A 23,249-nucleotide genomic window follows, 5' to 3' on the forward strand; every position below is an offset into this window, starting at 1 on the left:
ATTTAAATAAAATTCACAATTTAGTTTTTCACATTTCAATTAATGTACAAAGTGTAATCTGACTAACAAGAATAAGGAAAAATAAATTCAGCCAGTTTTTCAGAAGCAGATCAAATAGAAATAGCACATGGAGCACAATAATTAAGGACTCATTCTTTTGGATTTTAGGCAAAGCCACTTATATCTCTTATTTTTAAAAACATGGTTTGAGGTCTGCTTTGTCCTTTTCTGATTTGATTACCAACTAGGATTGTTATTATTTTAATATTTTAAAATCTCTCTTTTGGATTGCCATTGATTTGAAATGCTTAAAAGAAATAAATACATTCATTGAATGGATTCCTGTGAATCTGTTAAAATGTTAAAATACATATAACCTTAATGAATGTGGAGACATGCCCATTCTTAATCTTTGAATCCTTAAAAAGCAGGTTGTAAAGTAGCATTTCTTTATGCTTCTACTTATGAATACACACATCTATTATATGTTTCTTTTGATAATTTCTATGGAATGAGATTATAAATGACATTTCTTTTGTATTGCTTCCTGGATTCTGTGATTTCAGTACAGTGGATATCTATTTTTTTATAATCAGGAAAAATCTATAACATTTTCAGTTAAAATGGGAAAAATCCTATAAGCACAATATGAAGTTCCCATCCTTCCTCTGCAGAAACCCCCTCATGAGTATATTCTTGGCAGGTTTTGTAGTTTATCTTTTAATCTGGAATGAATGAGGGCATTTAAAGTTTTGATCTCAATGTATCTTTCATTCTAAATTTTAAAAGGCATCAATAATCTGATCAGGGCTATTTGAGTCTTTATCAGAATTTCCCAAACTTGTTTGTCCATGAATTTCTGCCTGTTTCAGTAATTTTTTTTACAGCACCTGTAAGCCAAAAGATATCTGACACTTTGATTTAAAAAGTGGTTTAGGTCCAAACAACCTAATAAGTATTTATTTTCTGGTAACTAACAATGTCAAAGTGATTAGGCCATTTGTATTTGCTAATTGGTGGCTATGGGAGTTAGGCTGTTACTCTCCCAGGGAGACTGGGAGACAGGGGCCCTATCCTTCTTAATGATTAAATTTCAAAGGAATGTCTTACAGATCCTTCAGAAAGACATTCCTGGGTTGTAAAACTGGCCAGAGTCTGGCAGAAGTTTTACATCTCAAAGGGGCAAAGAAAGAATTAATCACTGAAGGTTTTCTAAAGTTTATGCTGTCAGAAAAGGGAAGTCTGTGGTCATTAAGAAACCTATCTAAACTTTAGTCATGCTGAGGGGAATGTTAAAAGCCATTTTAGTCCTTGTAATCAGAAAATTTTCATAACATTGTTTCTAGTTGGAAAAATCCTATGAGCAAAACATGAAGTTCCTATCCTTAATTTTAATAAAGGCAGTGGAAGAAACCCCATCATGAATATATTCTTGGCAGATTTTGTAGTTTATTTATTTCTTAATCCAGGATGAATCTGGGCATTTAAAGCCTTTGTCTCAATGTTTCTTTCATTCTAAATCCTAAAAGACATCAATAATCTGATCAGGGCTATTTGAATCAATACTAGAAGTTCCTGAACGTTTTCATTCGCGGTGCCCTACATGTCTCAGTAATTATTCACTGTGCCCTAAAGCCAAAAGATATCCCTAACATTGATTTAAAAAGTTGCTTAGGACCAAACAACTTACTTATGTCCTAACAAATTAGTAACCCTTCGAAAAAAAGCATTGTGCATAATTTGAAAAAAACTTTAATTTTATTTTTAATTAAACACAATTACTTAGTAATTGGACATGTGTACCTATTGGACACTGCATAATTTTTTCAAAGCTTGGAGTAAGATCAGACTCCAGCATGCTCATTTTTTGTCCAATGTTGATTAAAAAATCAGTTACTGAAAATCCAGCTTCGAAAAGATAGGATGTGATTAAAAAGAATGTATTATGATCTAATGTTGAAACTGAACTACTTCACGTTTGTAAGTTACAAAATGTCTGGCAGAGGTTGAGCATGCCAGATAGTTCTCTTGAAAATTTTAAATATCCAGGGAACCCCTGTGGGTTCAATTCAGCACTTTAAAGTACCTCCCAACACACTGCTAGAAATTCATGAGTCTATTCTATGTATCCCTTCACATTTCTGGATGTATACGCCAAGCGAATAAACACATTCCTGCCTCCTACTTCTTTCTTTCCTTCCTTTTCTTTATCCCTTCTTCCTTTAAATGTTCAATGTGATGAAATGTTATTTCGTGTAAGCTGTTGATATTCCTGACAACATAGTGAATTCATGTTCTGTCACTTAGGGAGGATAAAGGGCTCTGTACAGTGAGACATGTTGAAAATTAAGCAGTCCCCATTTCCTGACAGGTGGCTGAAATCTGATGAATTTATTGATCCAAGATTTATTTCTGCGACAAAAGTACCTTAACGGCTGAAGAATCATGAGTCATGTTAAATGTACTATTTATATTATGGGTTGATATCTTTCTTTCACATGAGCACGTGTTAATGATCAATAATTTATGATATCAAAAAATGAGAGTGTTGATTGTATCTACTTCTTTTAGGTGTTTGCCCAACTACTGTGAGCACGGTGGTGAATGCTCTCAGTCCTGGAGCACCTTTCACTGTAACTGCACCAACACCGGTTACCGGGGAGCTACGTGCCATAACTGTAAGCCTGTTGCACCTGCTTGTTCTTGCCCCGTGATGAGTGCTTCATTCCATTTCCTTTCTCACTGCTGCGTGTATGTCCATCTGTGTGTATGTGCAAACTTAGCAGCCAGTTGTTAATCCACATTTCATTTCATAAAGTCAAGGTAGCGTATAGAAATAAATAACACAAAACAGGAGAGAAAAGAGTATGATAGCAGGCAAAGGGAAAACATTGATAGAAAATGAAGGTAGCTGAGGATAAAATATAAAATAAAATGCAGAATGTGTGATAATCTCATTCTGTTACTTGAACTGGGCCAGCATTTCAACTCCAAAATTTCTAGAAGGCGTGGTATGAGTGGAAACGTGATCCATTACCAAATTCTTATTGTTCATTCAATTAAACAAAGAGATTCGCAGAAATAGCCCTGGGTAGACTGGGTGGGGTGGCTTGCATTGTGAAGATTCAGATGTAAAGTAGAGACCAGATGTCTTAGTCTATTTGGGCAGCTATAATAGAATATCATAAATTGAGTGAAATTGACAGAAATTTATTTCTCACAGTTCTGGAGGCTAGGAAGTTCAAGAACAAGGTGCTGGCAGATTCAATGAGGGCCTACTTCCTGGTTCATAGGCTTCTATCTTCTCCCTGTGTGCTCAGAAATGGAAAGGGTGAGGGGTTTCTCTGGGACCTCTCTTATAAGGGCACTAATTCCATTCATGAGAACTCTACTCTCATGGCCTAATGACTTCCCAGATCACTTCCCACTTCCCAATCCCCTCCAAATATCATCACATTGGGGTTTAGGTTTCAACATATGAATCTGGCGCGGGAAGGACACAGAGGTTCAGCCTATAGCACTCAACAATCTGTACATTCTGGTGCAACCCTGTTAAATGAAGGTGATGAGGACAAGGGTGGAAGATAATGATTATATTAATCAGAATAGTTAATTTTCTTGAGTACTTTCTAAATGCCAGGTACTGATCTAATGTTTTATATGTCCTAACTCATTTAATTGTGATGCTCAACCTAGTGGGTGGTTACTATTATTGTCCTTAATTTACTTAAGAAGTATTAGAGATATATTAATCAGCTTGTCCAAGGCTACTTAAAATAGTTAAGGCAGAGTGAGGATGTGAGCACATGATGTCATGCTCCAGAGCCTAGGACCACAACCAATTCCCTTTTCCTGTATTGTAAGTTATGCATTTTGTTCTGATAAAATGCTTGCATGTATTGTCAGGCTCATGCCATTTTGTTGTCCAATTGTTTCATGCATGTAACAGGAAGGCCAAATTGCTTGTTTTTTTCCTTTCCCATATTTTTCATATTATTATTGACATTTCTGAGCAACTGAACGCCTACTACCGGTCTCCTATAGCCTTCATTTAAGGCAATGGTGTTAGGTGCAAAGTCATTTGCTCACCACCCTTGATCTGTGACACTGTTCACAGTTTTGTACTCCTGGCAGAGTTGAGATAGGATTCCTGGGCTCCCAGGCCTGAGGATTCCACAGAGGACCCCCAGAATCTCTGATTCAGGGATGAAGAGAGGGCATAATCAGGAGAACCTTCTACTTCCACCACTATAGCTAGAATCATTCCTGGACATCAGTTGTATATATTGAAGTGCCTCATAAGATTTTATAAAGAATGTTTACTGGTAATAAAGCCATACCTCACAAGTAACCAGAGGCCAAGTTACTTGACCCAGGTCACCCAGCTAGTGGAGGGGCCTTACGTTTTAATCTTTTATACCCTCCATCTTCCCTATTGTAGTAATTAACTCAAAACAGAAAGCTATTAAACGTGTTTTAATTGACTACTTATTCATTTTTAATTGTTATCAATGAATGAATCTAAATATAAACCAAACAACTCTGAGGAAAAAAATTAGATAATAAATTAAGTTACTTTCATCTGGGGCTCACAATATGATCCAATAATTGAGTTAATTTATTAGGTTCCTGAGCAGGCAGTCCAAATGGAGCTGAAGGTTTTCTGTCCATAACCATTCTGAGAAATGGGGCCAGAATGACAGACCAGGTTATAGTAGAGGGGTGGAGATGGGGTCTTTTAAAGGGTTTTATTAGGAAATAACACATTAAACAGTCATGTTATAAAAATTCAAGCAATATGCGTAAAGCAGAAGTCCTTCCATCATCCTCATCCAATCCTGTGTTTTTCCACTACCAATACCCATCACAAAGTTATGTGTATGTCCTGTATATCCTTTCAAGGCATTTATGGACACGTGGATAAGCATAGAGAAATGTGCAAAGTAACCATTTTTAAATGCCCCCTTCAATGCACAAAATGCAAGTGTGTGATTGGAAAACAATCCATGCTTACATTTCCATCTATGCAGTGTATAATAGAAACAAAATAAAATCATCAGACTGTGGAAAAATAGAGAAGTAAATTTATATGATTACTTGAAATTTTGTAACATTGAACAAAGGAACCACATTATTTCATGTTGTCTAAACACTCATTAACATAATTTTCAAAACTAAAATAGATTTAGGGAAGAATATTCAGGAGATGGTTTATTTCTCATTTTGTAGTATAAAAGGCTTAATGAAAGTCATCAGTATATTTGGCCAAGTGTTCAATGAGAGCTGTGTATTATATACAGGTGTTAATATCAAGCCGTGTACATGGCAAATGTATAATTGTATAATGAAAACATCCAATTATGGATCAAAACACATTGAGACTACTTGAGGGCATATTTCATATAAATATTTTTTTCTGCTTTGAATTTTAATTATCTTGAATTCTCATTACAGAGTGTTAGAGAAAGTTTCTTTTGTAAATTACTTTAAAAATAATTGATGAGAAGCTTTGTGAATCATATTTGTTTTATGAAAAATATTTTATCTATAGTTAATTTTCTACCTGAAAGGAGTTACAACATTATTTAAAATGTTTCTCTTGCATAATTATTGGAGAACAGCAGATTATTTAAGGAGGTTACCCTGTTGTGCTTCATACGTTAGGTTACTATAAGGTGATACTAGAATTAGAAATTCCAAAATGGATGTCATAAGATAAGTTATCATATTATAATTATAAGCATCTTAATATTTAAATACCTACCTTCTCTTTCCTTGTTCTTCCTAATGTAAAAATAAGCTAAATTTTCATTTTGACCAAGCAATTTTATTTTCCTTTAGTGATAAAAAGGTCATAAAATACAGCCTCATTCTTCATTTTTTTCTATAGAATCGGTTTCTTCCATATTAATTTTTTAAAAAGAATGAGTTTTGCTTTAAAGTAAGTTTTGCCCTTTCTCCTGCTCAGTAAGGTACATACTAAATTTCAAGACTTGGTGTATTTTGTGTCCAAATTAAAAGTTAAGAGATTAATTTCCTACTATTTCTTTGGTGATGATCCCTTTATTTATTTATTTTTTTTACAGCTATCTATGAGCAGTCATGTGAAGCCTATAAGCACAGAGGAAATACTTCAGGGTTTTACTATATAGATTCAGATGGAAGTGGTCCCCTGGGACCATTTCTTCTATATTGCAATATGACTGGTAAGTTAATTAACTTTTACTTAGTAGTTAACTTTGCATGAATGCTTTAAGTACACAAAATTAAAATGAAATAAGTAGAAAGTTGGCCTAATTTGCAACTTGGTTAAAATACGTGTTGTTCAGTAGGAGAATTAAACATAAATCCTAAAAAAAAAAAGTAAATGGTAATGATTTAAAATGTTACTTTTTATTCACATGGTGTTTGTGTAAAACATCTAATAATGTTTCCTATTATGTCCCAGAACAAAAAGAATAGATTTTATTTCTCAGAGAAAATTGATACATGTGAAAGCTTTAAACAATATTTACTTTTTTAAGATGTCTGTAAATATAAACTTTATTCTTGAATTCTTTACTTATATAAATTTACATAGAAATTAATAGTCATTTAATTGTATTTGATTAAATTTGACATTCATTCATGATAACAAAGAAAACTCAATAAATTACTATTAGGGGGCCGGGCGCGGTGGCTCATGCCTGTAATCCTAGCACTCTGGGAGGCCGAGGCGGGTGGATCGCTCAAGATCAGGAGTTCAAGACCAGCCTGAGCAAGAGCGAGACCCCGTCTCTACTAAAAATAGAAAGAAATTATCTGGACAACTAAAATATATATAGAAAAAAATAGCCGGGCATGGTGGTGCATGCCTGTAGTCCCAGCTACTCAGGAGGCTGAGGCGGTAGGATCGCTTAAGCCCAGGAGTCTGAGGTTGCTGTGAGCTAGGCTGACGCCACGGCACTCACTCTAGCCCAGGCAACAAAGCGAGACTCTGTCTCAAAAAAAAAAAAAAAAAAAAAAAAAAATTACTAATAGGAAATTTCCTCAATTTGATAAAGAGTAGCCACAAAAACAGCCTACAGCATAGATCACAGTTTATAGTGAAAGCTTTTCATCTGTTACTAGCATTAATATCACTCTGCTCATCATTGTATTGGAGATCCTAGCCAGTGCCATAAAGCAAGAGACAGAAGTGAAAAATTAAGTATCAGGGAAAAAAAAGCTAAGATTGTCCTTATTTGTAGATGATTAGGTTGTATATTAAGAATATTCTAAAAAATCTACAGATAAACAATGAAAATTTAGGATTATCACTGTATATCAAATTAGTAGAAAATTAAGTTTACTTCTGAATATCAGTGATAGCAGTTAGAATGTGACTTTTTAAAAGATTATATTTTCTGTAGCATCAAAAATCTCAAACACATGGTAATAAATCTAATGAAAGATATGTAAGGCTTCTATACAAATAAGTATAAAATACTTTTTAGATAAACTAAAATCCTAAATAAATGGAGGCATGTAGAATGTTCATTGATTAGAAGATTTAATATTACATATTTTTAATTCTTACAAACTAGATATCGATTCAATGCAAATCTAAGTTAAGATTTCAGCAGGGTGTGTGTTTGTAAATTGATGTGCTCGGGGTGGGGGGGGGGTGGTTAAAAACAGGCCAGCAGATTCTAAAACTTATGAACAAATATGAAGGGACAAGAGGAACCAAGTCAATCTTGAAGAACAAATTGAAGGACTCAACTCCAATAAATAGAGACGTTATACTCATAAGCTAATTAAAACAGTCTGTAGTTGGCACAGAGATAAACAAATAGACCAATAAAACAAAACAGAGACTCTATAAACAGACTCCCTCATATCTGGGTAACTGATTTATTGCCAAGGTGGTATTGATGTATAGTGAAGATGGTCTTCTCAACCGGTGCTGCTAGTGGAAATTGTACATAAATGTTAGTAAAAAGGAATATTGATCCCTTCCTCATCAAACACACAAAGAAAATGGATTCTAGATGAACTGTGCTGTCCAATGTGGTAGCCACTAGCAACAAGTGCCTATTTAGATTCCAATTTAATTAAAATTAATTATAAAATCAAATGACTTTAAATACATTTTAAAAATTCAAACAAATTTAAATAACTTAATTAAAATAAGATTAAATTAAATGTTGACTTCCTCTGTTGACTGTCTCCCTGGCCACATTGTAACCGTTCAGTGGCCTCCTGTAGCTAGGAGGGAGTGTATCGATCATCACAGGTGTAGAAACTTTCCATCATTGCAGAAAGTTACATTGAATAGTGCTGTGTTAGGAAGTCAAAGTTTTATGGAGCAAAACAAAAGGAAAATGGCAATACTAAATTGAGGCAGGAGGTGTTGCAGAGGAAGACTTGCTACTTAAAATCAAGTAGTGAATATCTGGGGACATAGTCTTCCAGGCAGAGGAAAAGCAAGTGCTAAGTTTTGAGACAGGTGATTTTTCCAGGTGTTTTCAGAAAACAGCAACAAATCCAGGTAGCGGGAATATGGTGAGCAGTAAGAGGTGAAAGCATCTAGTGTAGGGGGACAGATAAAGGAAGAATCATGGGGGTCCTACAACAATGTAAGCCCCTTGATTTTTATTCTGAATGAGATGAGAAGACATTGGGGAGTTTTAAGCAATGGTGGGATGAAATCTGACTTTCTTTAATTAGATCACAATTGCTCTTGGGTTAGGAAACACATATGCAAGAGCAGGGGTGGAAAGGAATTAGGACACTGTACTTACTGTATATTGGTGGTCCCCAACCTTTTTGGCACCAGGGACCTGTTTCATAGAAGACAATTTTTCCACATACCAGGGGGAAGGATGGTTTTGGGATGAGTCAAGTGCATTACCTTGATTGTGTACTTTATTTCTATTATTATTACATTGTCACTTGCCACTCACTGATAGGATTTTGATATGAGTCTGCAAGCAATTGATTTATTTATGGTCTCTGTGCAGTCATACCTCTCTGCTAATGATAATCTGTATTTGCAGCCACTCCCTAGCGCTAGCATCACCGCCTCAGCTCCACCTCAGATCATCAGGTATCAGATTCTCATAAGAAGCGTGCAACCTAGATCCCTCACATGCACAGTTTACAGTAGGGTTCCCACTCCTATGAGAATCTAATGCCACTGATCTGACAGGAGGCAGAGCTCAGGTGGTGATGCAAGCGATGGGGAGTGACTGTAAATATGGATGAAGCTTCACTCACTCACTCGCCACTCACCTCCTGCTGCATGGCCCTGTTCTTAACAGGCCACGGACTGGTACCAGTCCACAGCCCAGGGGTTGGGGACCACAGCTGTATATGATAGGAGTTAAGAGACCATTTTAAGTAATGCAAGAATCCAAGTATGACCTGATCTGGTGGCTTCTTGTACCAGATAATAAATAGCAATGTAGATTGGGGAAGGAGGTTATATTTGTTCATTGAATACTATGAGGTGTGAAAAAACAAAAGGGACCAAAAATAACACCATAGTTTTTGGCTTGGGCAATGGAGTGTTGGAACTGCTGTTATTTGAGATGTGATCAGAAAAAGTTTGAGTGGAAAGATCCGAAGCTCTGTCATAAACATTTTGGGTTTCAGGTGTCTGTTACATGTTCAAACAAGATACCAAGGAGGCATTTCAATATGGTCACAATAGTTCCTTTATACCAATGTGTAGTTCAAAAAACCGCACTTGTTGGTAAAATCGGGGCAACTCATTTTTGGAGGGAAATTACTATAGAATATGTCTTTGCAGATATTTTATATAGCATAACTTGCTGGCTTCCATTGGTTCTCATGACCATTGAGGACATTGCCCCATACACCAAAGCAACCTAAAATAAATGATGGTTCACACATGCTTGTCTTCTTAACAAAGCTCCCAAGTCCGCACAATACAGATTCCCAGACAGCACCCCAGGAGGTTCTAACTCAGGGGTTGAGGTGTGGCAATGGAACCAACATCCTAAATAATTTGCCCAAATGATTCTTATGTATACCCAAGTTTGGGAATTGAGTATGTGCAGACTGCTCTGGTTATGTGAGAATTAAACATAAGTGTGGACTTCACAGACTTCACAGAGAACAAAAGAAAATTTTACAAGCGTAAGATATTAACTCAAGTGTCAAAATTTACATATTTTTATTTTTCCAGTTTGGATAGGTTGGATTGTGATTGAGATTTATTTAACAATCTACAGCTACAAACCTGTGAATTCTGTGTTCCTACACATACATCCTGAGCTATTCACATACTCATGTTATATAAAGTTTTAATTCTGATAATTAGATATCTCCAAGTTGATAAAAATCTCTAGTTTTTGAAGCTTTAGGACACACACACATGCACATTATTTGCGGTGGCTACGTTGTATAAAGTAACCAGGAACACTGGATTGGCAAATACTGAACCATTGCTCTGAGGGGGAAATACAGTAAGATTAGTTTCCTGCAAGCCTCTAGTCACAACATTCTCACTAACTGATCAATACATAATCTTGTTTTATGTGTGTTTCAGATTAAAGACACCTTATTTAATACATATTGTTGATTCATTAACATTGAATTCATGGCCATCAGCACAGTGTAACTCATGCTTGAACAAAGCTTATTTAATACTTGTGTTTCCTTTATAAAGCACATTGCATGCAGCCTTCTGCACTTACGAACACTAGACAACACTTCAGCACTATGCCAGGTTGCCATTTTAGACAGCAAAATTACCAAGGAATACACAAAAATGCAAAATATGTGGCTCTTAATAGATCACAAATAGGACACATTTACAACATGAGAGCTGAAACAAGGAGACAGTGTCCCCTTTTTCAGCTTTAACTGGGTATGTGTATGTTAGTCAATCCAAATTTTTGCTGCTCTGTACATGTTCACAAATGATTGTAAAAGCATTGAGGTTACAAATAAATTTTAGCAAGTAGGCAAATGCACAAATAGAGGATCTGAAATTGTTACCGCCCAACCAGGTTCATTGCCCGCTGCCCAAGAGGAAGCCAATACACTGAGCCAGCAGGTGTTACAGCAGAGAAAGTTTAATTCCATATAGCTCTAAGCGGGGAGACGGGAGGAATTTCTCAAATCTACTTCCCCGAGAATTTGGGAGGCAGGGTTTATACGGATAGTTTGGTGGAGGAAGGATTAGGCCATTAGGTTTGCTAATTGGCTAGGTTTGGAGCAAAATTATAGGGGTGTAGAAATCATGCTTTAGTTCCTGGGGTCACAATTCCAGTTGAGTCAGTTTCTTGGCATGGGTGGCTGGTCTGGCTGGATCAGCCAATCCACTGGAATGCAGGGCCTGAAAGAGATCTCAGAAATTGGCTTTAGGTTTCAAAAGGTGATTTTATCTATGGAGAAAGTTAAGTATCCTTATGACCATCAGCTTAGTGACTCCAAACTGGTAATTACAAAGAAGCAAACAAGGGAACAGTGACTTATTATTATTATTATTTTTAGCTAGGCCTGTGCCTTCACAGAGTTTTGGGGTCCTTATCCCAGTTCTCACCTTGCATCCCTTTCTTAATTTGTAAAGGATGGTTTCAAAAGTAATCAGTATCAACTATATATCTGTCTGTATCTTATGTTTATTATGAATAATTATTCAGTAATATATAGGCCATTTGTGTTTTTTATCTAAATAATAGTGAAATTATCAGTTTCATTTTATTGAATGTATTATTTTATTTCTATTACATCACCACTTACATTTTCATACTACCTCACAACTTAATGTACCTTATTATGACAGATATATCTTTGATAAACAAATTTGGGAAAAAAGTTGTAGTCACATCTCTCAGCAAACTGAAGCGTGTGTGTGTGTGTGTGTGTGTATAGATATAGAGAATGTGCTGATCATCACATTGATGTATGTATTGATCATCATACACACACAGAGACACCTACATGGCGGGTGGGGAGAGAGAGAAAGAACAAATTTTGTATTTTAGGAACTAAGGTTGTGAGATGAGATCAAATGGCTCCTAGATTCCAAAGGGGGGAGAAAACACAAAAAAACAAGACTGGATCCCTGATTATCTAGTTATAAACTAACTAACTAACTAAATAAATAAATAAAATAAGCCTGGAGTCACTGGAAACATTCCGAGGCTAAAGGTGCTTTAGTATGATTATCTAAAAGTATTGATGAAAAAGAGGACATTGAGAAAATTTAAAGCCACACGAATAACAAGATGTTGAGGGCAGAGACACAGATACCAGAGACAGCTGAGTGTTTCCAGAAGCTCTAGACTATTGCAACATATTCAAACAGAAGTGACAACCCCAGAGTAAAACAACCCCAGTGAGAAATACGTGCTACAACTTGAAACTCTCTTTACCCCAGAGTAAAACAACCCCAGTGAGAAATACGTGTTACAACTTGAAACTCTCTTTATTGATCTGGTTTTACAAATGAAGGAAGCAAGACTCAGGGAGGTTAAGTGTAGCAGGTTGAAAAATATCGGTAGGGATAGATCAACACTAAAACCCTGGTCTCTTTTCTTACAGCCTGAATGTTTTTCCACTAGACAGGTTCCCTTCTGTCAATGTCCCATTGCTTGTAACCAATGATGTATCTTCTAGTTATACAAGTTGGATATTTCAATTGTAGAAACAAGACAAAACGTTGAATCAGTAACTTGCAAATACATATCTTAAAAAATTTGTTAGTGTAGAATGTGTCAAATTATTCCACATGTATTAAAACATCTCTAATAATCACAAACTAAAAGATACTAACAACAAAAATCTTTATTCTGAATGGATGGTCTCCTAACCCATGTTAAAAACTGAAATTTCTTTGTGTACAAATTATTCTAAATATAATATAAAAATAATTAAGAAAAGATGAATCCCAGTGGCTGTCCCTTTGAGATGTATAGGGATTGTTTTCTTCTACACTAAATTTATTGCTTTTTCCATAATGAAATAGTTTCACATTCAGGAATTTTCTCATTATCATGCATTGCATTGTAAGGACGATTATTGCAGAGGGGAGAAATTGATGAGCTCCATAGCAGCGACCTTCAAACTTTTCTATAAATGAAACACTATGAATTAAACGCACCCCTTCTAACTACCCCATTACCAAGACTCCTTCCTTGACTCAGTAAGTTTAGAGACCAAGGTTTGGATCCCTGCATGATTAACAAGCACATGATGTAATTCTGAGATAGGTGCTTCTTAGACTATTCCAGAAGGCTGGAGAGCGTGAGACTTCTAATAGCATAATTATTTTTATTTTAGAGATTTCAATAATAAAGCCTTTCCTGATAGCTATGAGGGTTAATAACTAGCTGTTATTACCCAAACACAGCCTTGTTTACATCAAGTTCTGCTCCAGAATTCTGTCTCCCCTTTCATCTCTCCTGCTTTCATTAACACAGCACTTCCAACCCTCAGCTATCGAGCAGGAAGCAACATGAGCTTTGCAACTGTGTTGCTTAAACAGCATGTTTTTTTTCCTTTTACACTGTTATCACACTAAAAACCAGCAGTCAGCCTAAGGTAAATCAAATTCTTAATTACTCAGTTGCTTTATTGACGATTCATATTATTACAAATGTCTTCGGGGAGAGACGCTGGTAGACCAAACTACCATCCAATGTTTTTAAACTTTGCAGATGTTTCTGCCTATTTCATTCAGCCACCTCTTCTTACTTATTTCCCTGTCCCCTTACACCACAGCTCTCTTTGTGTTTTGTAGAAGATAATTCTCAGCAAAGATAAACCATGGGTCTCATGCAGATAGAACAATAAAAGCTAAAAAGCACGTTTTATAGATTGTGTGTAATACATTATTAATGAAGAAATTGGTAAGCTGTTGCAACCAGTTCAAAGGGGAATCCAAAGAACAAACGTATCTACACATCAGGAACACTGAAATAAAAGTGCATATGGAGGCAACTCTGGCTTCTTCTACAGCACAGGAGGGAAATCAATAGAACCTCTACCTGGTAGAAGTTGCTTGTCCATAGACAGGAATTATTTTTTTGTAAGAAAACAATGCATTTATTTCTAAGCAAAGAAAAAAAAAAACAAATCTGGCAACCTAGGCTAAAGAATGATTAAGTAGGTCTTGGAAGTTAGAGACAGTGAATTGCTTGGAAGAGATTTAAAGGCTTATCTCACCCAGATGCATTTGCTTGCTTTCTGAGAGTAATAAAAACCTAAGGACTTGTACTTTCTCTCCTCTAAAGAAAATTTGTGACATTCCGGAGCCAAAATCTCTCTCTCACTCAGTGGAGGGGAGGAAAAGAGAATGTGCTAGCTACTTTCTGTAAGTCCAAGCCTTATAATTTTAAGGAACTCCAGCATGCACAGGTGCACAGGTACATCTAGCACTCACTACATCAGCACATGGAAAATTGGGATGTGAAGATTCTCTGTTAGTTAATGGTCCCTGCCCCAGAGGTCCTCTGTGTCTGTTAGTATAGGTAGATATATAGGTAGATGAATAGATAGATGGATATGTGGATAGATATAATCTGTATATGTGGCAAGATAACTTGTTAACTTGCAAGTAGGGTAACATCTCAGACCCTTCACGGTTTCAGACTTAACATTATTTTTCAATCCTATTATCTACAATTTCCAGAGTTATAAAACAGCTCAAAGGCAATCAGTGAAAGTCTCAGAGCCGCCACAGAATCAGAATCAGATAACCTGGAAGGCTGTGCTTTAATCTAGACAACGCATTATTTTTATTCATTCATTTATTTGTTTATTCCCTCCTTTCTTCTACAAATATCTGCCTGTTGTACCAAGCCCATGTGCTATGTTCGGGAAATACTATGGTTAGCAGATCAGAAACTATTCTGCTGTTCTCATAGAGCCTACAGACTAGTGGGCTTACAGACTGGCCTACAATAAAATAAATAATAAAATCTCAGATTACAAATTGTGATGAAGTATATGTTATTTGTGGTTCTTATTTCTAAATAGGTGTTTGTAGAAACCTCAGATAACCCAATCATGTCTGAAAGAACAGTCAGAGGCTCTAAACTGAGGATTTTCAGAGATTTCCCGATGAATCAGGCACATGAGATTTGGAACCTGGCTGCCGAGACACCCATTTCCGTTGCCCACAATCTGTTGTGATGAGTTCATTGTGTCTGCTTTGCCCTGGAAATCTAGATGGTTTGATAAGTGTAGCATCTGTTTAATGTCATACCGTGTAGAGCTTTTTATTAGAAAATAAAATCACTTACAGAAACTATCATAACATTGAAATATTTCGAATTCCAAAATCTCAATGATTATGTGAACTGCCCTTTAAGGACTGTCATGCACTATGGCCTTGAATCTGTTATAACACCTTTAAAAACCTTTAGGATCATGTGTTAATTGTGACCCAAGGGATTCTACACTATAGGGAAGTCTCTCTCAGTGTGATTCCAAAGGCAAAGAGACAAAGGCTTCAAGCAGGTTTATTGTCTGGCTCTCTTGGCAGCTACTCAGCCAGAGTTAAGCTTCTTCGTTCATGCCATTGATTTACCACAAAAGAAGGTGAATAGTTTTGCTCAACAATAAAAGCAGAGTTCAACAGTGGCAAGGCTGACAGATTTGCCTGGCTGATAATATCTTTAAACTTCCAATAGCCAAGGTTGCATTGGCTAAAATGATAGAATTTCACAGCTACTAGATAGCCTACCTCTGCCAATTTATTTTCCAAATTTGGAATTGGAGGCTCAGATTTTACCTGACTTTCCTAAGGGCACAAGATCCATGCCCAATCTGCCACTCAGATCTCCTGATGGCCTGAACACAGTATTCCTGGCCACCCATAATTAATTGCATAGAGCAAGTTCTCTTTAAGAAAAGCATTCTACTGATAAAGGCTGAACTGCAATTCGAGGTGGGGAGGAATAAAATTAACAGCTATTGTTTCCCAGAAAAATAATAATCTGCATATTCAAGGCAATAAGGCTGCCATGTTGGTCCTGCCTCAGCCTGCATCCTGTTCCAAACTGATGACTGGGAGAGAGGGGTCAGAATGAACTTTTCAAAGTATATTTCCTTATCTTGTTAGATTATTGATCCATGTGAATGCATTAACTATAAAGAGAGGGGGAGGGAATTCTACCAACCATTACTGTTTTCCTCCAATTTGGAATACTACTCTGTAATACAGAAGAGTTATGTGACTTAACAGCACATATGTAGTGGAGTTTTGACAACTTCCAATCTGTTTCTTACCTATTAAATCAGAGGCCTTTTGGTTAATCTGTTCTTGTGCCTGCATATATCACAGTACGTATGGTATAAAATCTATTGCTGGGAGAGTCAAAGGGTAGACACACTCTGCCTATTTTCTGTTATAAACATTGTGAGATTTTTATTTCATCTAAGTAATTTCGATAATCAGTATGATGGAAATGTTTACAAACACTCAGGTACCAATAGTGACAGCTCCAGTAGATACTCAAAGATATTTTGTTTTCATGTTAGTTGAGTTGCTGATGCTGTGTGAGATGTGTTCAATTCAAAAGGGTAACTTCCTGACTATATAGATCATGTGATACCAAAATGAATATTTCATATTTGATTTAAAAAGAAATATAAGTATATTCATAATTAAATGTTAACTAAAGAGAGATATATACTGGCTATAAGAGTTTGACTTTTTCCTGGCAACACAAATAATTTCTAAGAGTAAAAAAGGCATTGCTTATATTATGTAATATAAAATTTTTCACCTAATTCTAATATGCACATTTTTTTCATAACATAACATCACTAAATTCTGGGTGTGTCAAATAATCGTGTTTTACAATTATCATAGGCAGCATTTTTTTCTTTCTTGGGGAAAAATAACATAATGATGCATCTTTAAAAAGACAGACTATCAGATTCAATGAAATGAAATATATCACAAAAATTTAATAATTAGATTTCCTAATTTTTTTAATCATAAATATTGTCTGGCTAAATTTTATGAAAAAGTAAAATAAAATCACTGTAAATGCATGGCAGTAGTAAACATTTATTTCAGGGAAAAGAACCACTTTACTGTAACTTTAAAATTTTAAGAATCCATTTGTGCTGATTCTACCTCTGAGAGAGGTTTGATGACTAGAAAAATTTGACTCAGATAAAAGGTGATTTTGATTTTCTTTATTTATTTTAACTTTTGCAGACTAGTGATGGTCTCCTCTCTTTCTTCCCCCATTTCTGCATACAAGAAACTGCATGGACCATCATACAACACAACGGCTCCGACTTAACAAGAGTCAGAAATACTAATCCAGAGAACCCATATGCTGGGTTTTTCGAGTACATGGCCAGCATGGAGCAACTCCAGGCCACTATTAACCGTGCGGAGCACTGTGAACAGGAGTTTACTTACTACTGCAAGAGGTCACGGCTTGGCAATAAGCAAGGTAAGTCAACTGGGGCACCTGTCACACTGCTCACGTCACGTGGAGCACTTAGCCAGCTCCTGAGGTTTTCATTCTGCTGAGGTGCTGCCATGTAGCCACTGAGGGTGTGTGATCCTTGTGTACTTAGCAAATATGTCACAGTCTGGAAGTCACGGAGATGCTTTTGCCTGAAGAAAAGAACAAGGTCAATTTACATGGAGCTTTATTCAAAGCCTTGATTACTTTTAAACTCTCTTCCTGGTCCTGATTGGGCACAGCAAAAGCTTTCTTTTGATACTCAGTGAATGCACAGTATTTATCCCTTATACAGGGCAAGTGACACAGAAGGTTTATTTCATCATGGAAAAGAGCCAATAAACATGACTTTGTATTTTGAAAGTGCCTATTCCGTTTGACTGTTTTTCATGGGTGGTTGACAACCTCCAGGTATAACTGAAAATTAGAAAATTCTTCTAGAAACACACTTGATTTAGTAGCTCAAATAGGAATCAGAAAACCGTCTTAACTCTTTCTTTTATTCTACTTTTAATTAACCAGTCTGCTTCTGGAGTCTGATTTTGGTTTTATGTTTTCTCCCTTTAGAACATTTCATTATGCCAGAGTATCCCCATCAATTCTGCCTTAAATAAACTTTCATGACCTGATTCTAGGAGTTACAGCAAGAGCTTCCCAACTGGCTTCCCAGCTTGCCATGTCTTCTAACCATCCAATAGAAAATCCAAAATATTAAAATTTAGGAAGAAAACTAACCTTTAAGAAGTACTGCTTCCATCACAACACTGCTCTGTTTAAGAAGTTCTGCTGCCTTTCTGTTGTTTGTCTGTCCATTGCAGACTCTTCTGCCTGGGTCCCAGGACTGAGTATTCTGGATCCACCCTCTCATTCCCCAGCACACTGCCTTCTAGCGGCAATGTTATGGTGTATTTCTCTTTATATATTAGAGAAGATCCTAAGACATCTGCACTACAAAGCCACTTTGTTAATATTCACTCCTGCTTGTCCTAAGAGGGGTTGTCCTATCTGCTCTTGTCGAGATAGAATGACAAGAATTTAAAAAGAAATGTGCTTTTTATAGGAATATCATATGTCATATGAATCATCCACAGAAATGTTGAACGGTTGGTCTAACATTTGAACCTTTCACTTTTTGTTATGCATCTCATCTATTTACTCTCCACCCACTTAATACAACTCGATTAATTTCTCCCCTATGCCTGAGTGCCACCCCTCCCCCTTTTCCTCTTTCTCAGAATGTTCTCATTCAGCCTTTTACCCCTCCAATCCCATCTTGCTCAAATCTTGTCTCCCCCTGAAACCTCAATCCTATCTGCGAATGAGGATCAGACAGTTGTAGTGCAAAAAGCATAGAATTTACAGGTGGGGAGAGAGCTAAGATCAAGTTTCAGGTCTCTTGTTTACTAGGTACCTATAGAACTTAGCTAGACGAGTCTTCGATTCGTGAAATGGATGAATGGATGAATCATGACTCTCAATCTTTGTTTTCTCTTCTCTGAAACGGAGCCAATAATGCCAGCCTCACAGGGGTGCAGTGGTGATGGGGTGGGATAACACATGCAAAGTGCATAATGTGAGCCCCTCTCCTCTGGGAGACAGGTTGTCAGCATTAGCAGCAGAGAGGCTATCTAACAGTAAGTTAAAATGTACATTGGCATTTGTAAGCAAGGGAGAAATTAGTAGATATCCCAGATTCTCAGTCGGACTGATGGTTACAACTTAAACGTTTGAAAGTCAACAGAAAAAATCATCAAGTACCTTTAGGAGCTGACAGATTTGATGTTGCTTATGTTCTTCTCATGCCCTGATTCTCAAATGACTACAATTTTTCCTCTCTGTACCCCTTTTCCCCTCAAGACAGATTGCCTACATGCCTCATCCCCTTTTCTGAAAATTGCCACCTAGACATTCTGTCTATTGTTTGCTTTAGTTCCTTGGCTTCAGGTTTAGTCTTAACTCCAGGAGGAGCTGGTAGCTGAACATTTACTATAGAAAGAGATGCATTTGCTGAAGGAGATTTTTTTTTTGAGTGTAGTATTTGCTTCAGGCATAAAAATCTTTCATCGTTATTTCTGTAGTCTACAAATAAATAGCCAAGCCATTAAATGGAAGAGAAAATACATACATCCAAATACATCTTAAATCATGACAAGGGAGTGCCATACCATGTCTAATGTTTAATACACAGCTCATATATTTTTAGACAACAAACATATTGAGATAAATCAGTGACTTTACATAATATTCCATAATGTTTTAAAAGACATTTCATGATTTCAAATCAATTTTGCTTGGGTATATTAGTTACTGTGGTTGATATTTTGATGCCAGCTTGTTTCAAAATTATTTTTAAAGAAATTATATATATGACCTTCTTCTCTCAATTCATTTTTTACATCATGACTACATTAAATAGGAACTGCTGGTTTCTTTTTGACCCCAGAGAACAATGTATCAATCATTTGAGCCTAAGCACTAAAATATTTTTTTAAAACAAATCGTTCTTGAGGAAATGCCATTAATTATAGTGTTTAGTGTATTCTTACATCAAATAAATCTTTCTCTCTCTTTTTATTATTTTTAATGATTTTGGAAGAAAACAAATGTCAACATTTCTCACCTTTATCTTTCAGATGGCGCCCCTCTGAGCTGGTGGATTGGAAGAACCAATGAAACACAAACTTATTGGGGAGGTCCTTTGCCTGATTCTCAAAAATGTGCTTGTGGATTAGAAGGGAACTGTATTGATTCTCAATATTACTGCAATTGTGATGCTGACCGGAATGAATGGTGATTTCCATATGATTTCTTTATACAAGACAAAGATTTTTTTTAAAATCAATCGCTCGAAGTATGTATAGCTAGGCAGATACTGAACAAGTTAGTGCAATGAACAAATTATATAAAGGCATGTTTTGGTGAAACGTGGTAAGACTTAAGATAAGTGCCTTTCTGAGGGTTTCTGTTTTTTGTAATGGACTATAAGGCACGTACATTGTACTTTTATAATATGATGAAATAGAGGAATCTGTTACATAGGAAGTCAATTATTCTTTTTAAAATCATATTTAAGTAGACATTTTATTATTTTCAAAATGTTTGTACAGCCAATTAACAAAGCACATTTCTTCAATAATATACCTATAAAACGTTTAAACATGGAAACTTAGAATTTGCCACAATTATTTTAACATGCAGTTCTTTTATTTTTTAATAAAAAGATAAGCCATGCTGCAAATATTAATAACTAATGTTCTCTGGATCATATTTTGAAAAAGGAAATCTTTTTAGGAATTTGAAAATCGAATTTAAAATATTCTTCTAAGCAGAAATGAAGTCTTATGCATGCATTCTCCTTTATTGGAAAAGTTAATAAAAGATATTTATTGTATTTGAGACTAGAGTTGGCATGTATATTGCTCTTATTTATTATCTGTAAAGTGAAAATATTTTAAAATATTTATATTCACATTTCAGCATAACGTGTAAATGTTACATTGCTAAGCAACTGGACCTGCATGGAAAAATTACTTTAAAAATATTAATGGTCAATCTGGCTGTAAATATGAATGATTTTATTATAGAGTGCACAGTAATTTCAATGATCAATCTGCTGATAATTAAGCTCACAATTTGAATTTGATAATATTTACTTGGCATATATCAATATTATGTTTTATAAATATGCTTATATATTTATATAAAGACTGTTTATATATACACATATATATATAGAGATAGAGAGAGAGAGAGAGACTCTTTTAGAGTACCCTAGAAGGAGGCATCTGTATAGAGTAGTGTGGAGTCATGATTGCATTTTTATGTTACATGCTTGGTATGAAGAATATTGCCTCTCTTAAATTATCATTTTTCAAAATTTCTACTCCTTTTATAGGGCAGTCTTTTCTTCTTACTACCTTTACAAAATATGCCTACACAGAAATATTTTCTTTTAAAATGTGAATAATATGGTAGTAATAATACTTAACAAAGAAATTAACCTAATCACCAATATCTAATGACTCCATTACATATTGTTACTTAATAAGTTAAAAAATAAGATATTGAAACTTCTCATATTAAATTCTGCTTATGATAAAGTAGCTTGCATAGAACTAACCCTTTTCAGAAAATGTTTGTACACCCAGGAAAATATTATAAAAACAGCTACCTGAAGTAAGCGGAGAATAACAAAATATAAACAGAAACTGCCAGGTTTAGGGGCCTTTAACCTCTGAAAGAAGGGAAACCAAATGGGTGAGATATGACATATTAATACTCTTTTTCCCTTGACGGCATAGGTCACCTCCCATAGGATGCCTAGAACTCAAAGGGAATACTGGATTTTTTTTTTTTTTTTTTTTTTTGGTTTTTAAAGTAACAGAGGACAGAGTTTGGAGATGCTAGAATGGCTGGATATTGAAGGAGAAAAGGAATTCCCAGTAAAGACAAGCCACTGGGGGGGTCCACTATGTAAACTTTCCTCAGATCCTCAACTGACCCTTGAACTGAACATGCAAAGGGAAAATTTCTACGAGCTAAGCAGGGAGCTACAACTGGAAAACTGAGCAAGCTATACAGAGATTGCAGTGGCTACTACCAGTGGAGAGACAGAATTTGGAGTTTAAGAATCACTAATTGAGCTAGGCTTTGCATGACAGAAGATCCATGTGTTTGCAGCAAAGGCTATGTCCCAGAACTGAGAGACTGGATGAAAACTAAGAGCAAAAGGGACATACGCCCACCCAACTGATGTAAAACTAAGCATACACAATTTATCATGATAAAGTTGTGATTTAACTGCCTGTGAAAATAAAAAGGAAATCTTCCGAGAATGACAACATCCCAAATTTTTACAATGTATTATCTACATTATTTAGCATATTATAACAATTACTGAAATTAAAAAAGAGTAAACTCTGGTCTAAAGTCAAGAAATTAAAAGCAGTTATTACAAACAAATCCTGGGGTACTACTGTTTGAATTAGCAGGCAAAAACTTTGAAGCACCTATTATAAACATGCTTAAAGACTTATAATTAAAATAATCACAATGTTTAAACAGAGGGTATTTTAAGCAGACAACCAAATGTGAACTTTAGAATAGCAAAGTGTATCTGAAATGAAAAATTTTAACAAATTCTTCAGGCTAAAGAGAAATAATACCAGATGAATGCTCAGATCTTCAGGAAGAAATGATTATCACTGGAAATTGTAAATATGTTGGTAAATATAAAAGATAATGTTTAAATGCTTTCCTTAATTAAAAAATAAAATTCACTGTTTAATTGTATTGTAAAGTTTTTAACACATGGATTTAAAATGTTACAACAATAGCACAAAGAACAAGTATGTATGTGTGCAGGGGGGTGGTATTAAATAAATTATCCCATAGCAAGCTTCTGACATTTTTATGTTGTTATATAACATAAAATCTAAGTAGATTGTGATACATTAATGATGCTTTTCATAATCTATAAGGCAAGGATTAAGATACAATAAACAAATGTATAATTAAAGAGTGAATAGAGAAATTAAAATTAAATACAAAAAAAAAATGGAATAAACCAAGAAGAGATAGCAAAGAAGGAGCAGAAGTACAAGAAAACATATGGGGAAAAAAAGCAACAAATAGCATAATGGTAGACCTAAAACCACAATATGAATCATTACACTAAATGTTAATGGATTAACCAACCATTCCAGTCAAAAGGTAGAAAATGGTCAACTGAGTTAAAACATCTCCAGCTATACTCTAATTTTAACATATGCTGTATTTTATATTCTCTATTGTGTATTTTCTACAAGGGATGTTAAAATG

General features: G+C 35.5%; 1 protein-coding gene across 8 annotated transcripts in view; it reads left to right on the forward strand.

Annotated features, from left to right (window-relative positions):
• The window catches only part of CNTNAP4 (contactin associated protein family member 4), a 237,728-nt gene that overhangs the window by 157,428 nt on the left and 57,051 nt on the right, over window positions 1-23,249 (forward strand). For all 8 annotated transcript variants that reach the window (XM_069456618.1, XM_069456620.1, XM_069456623.1 and 5 more), the window contains 4 exons: window positions 2,572-2,678; window positions 6,087-6,206; window positions 17,217-17,414; window positions 20,063-20,219. In XM_069456618.1, the coding sequence (XP_069312719.1) occupies window positions 2,572-2,678; window positions 6,087-6,206; window positions 17,217-17,414; window positions 20,063-20,219 (582 nt within the window). The remainder of the gene's footprint in view (window positions 1-2,571; window positions 2,679-6,086; window positions 6,207-17,216; window positions 17,415-20,062; window positions 20,220-23,249) is intronic.

Source organism: Eulemur rufifrons, chromosome 23 (assembly GCF_041146395.1).
Source record: "Eulemur rufifrons isolate Redbay chromosome 23, OSU_ERuf_1, whole genome shotgun sequence".
Taxonomy (NCBI): Eukaryota; Metazoa; Chordata; class Mammalia; order Primates; family Lemuridae; genus Eulemur; species Eulemur rufifrons.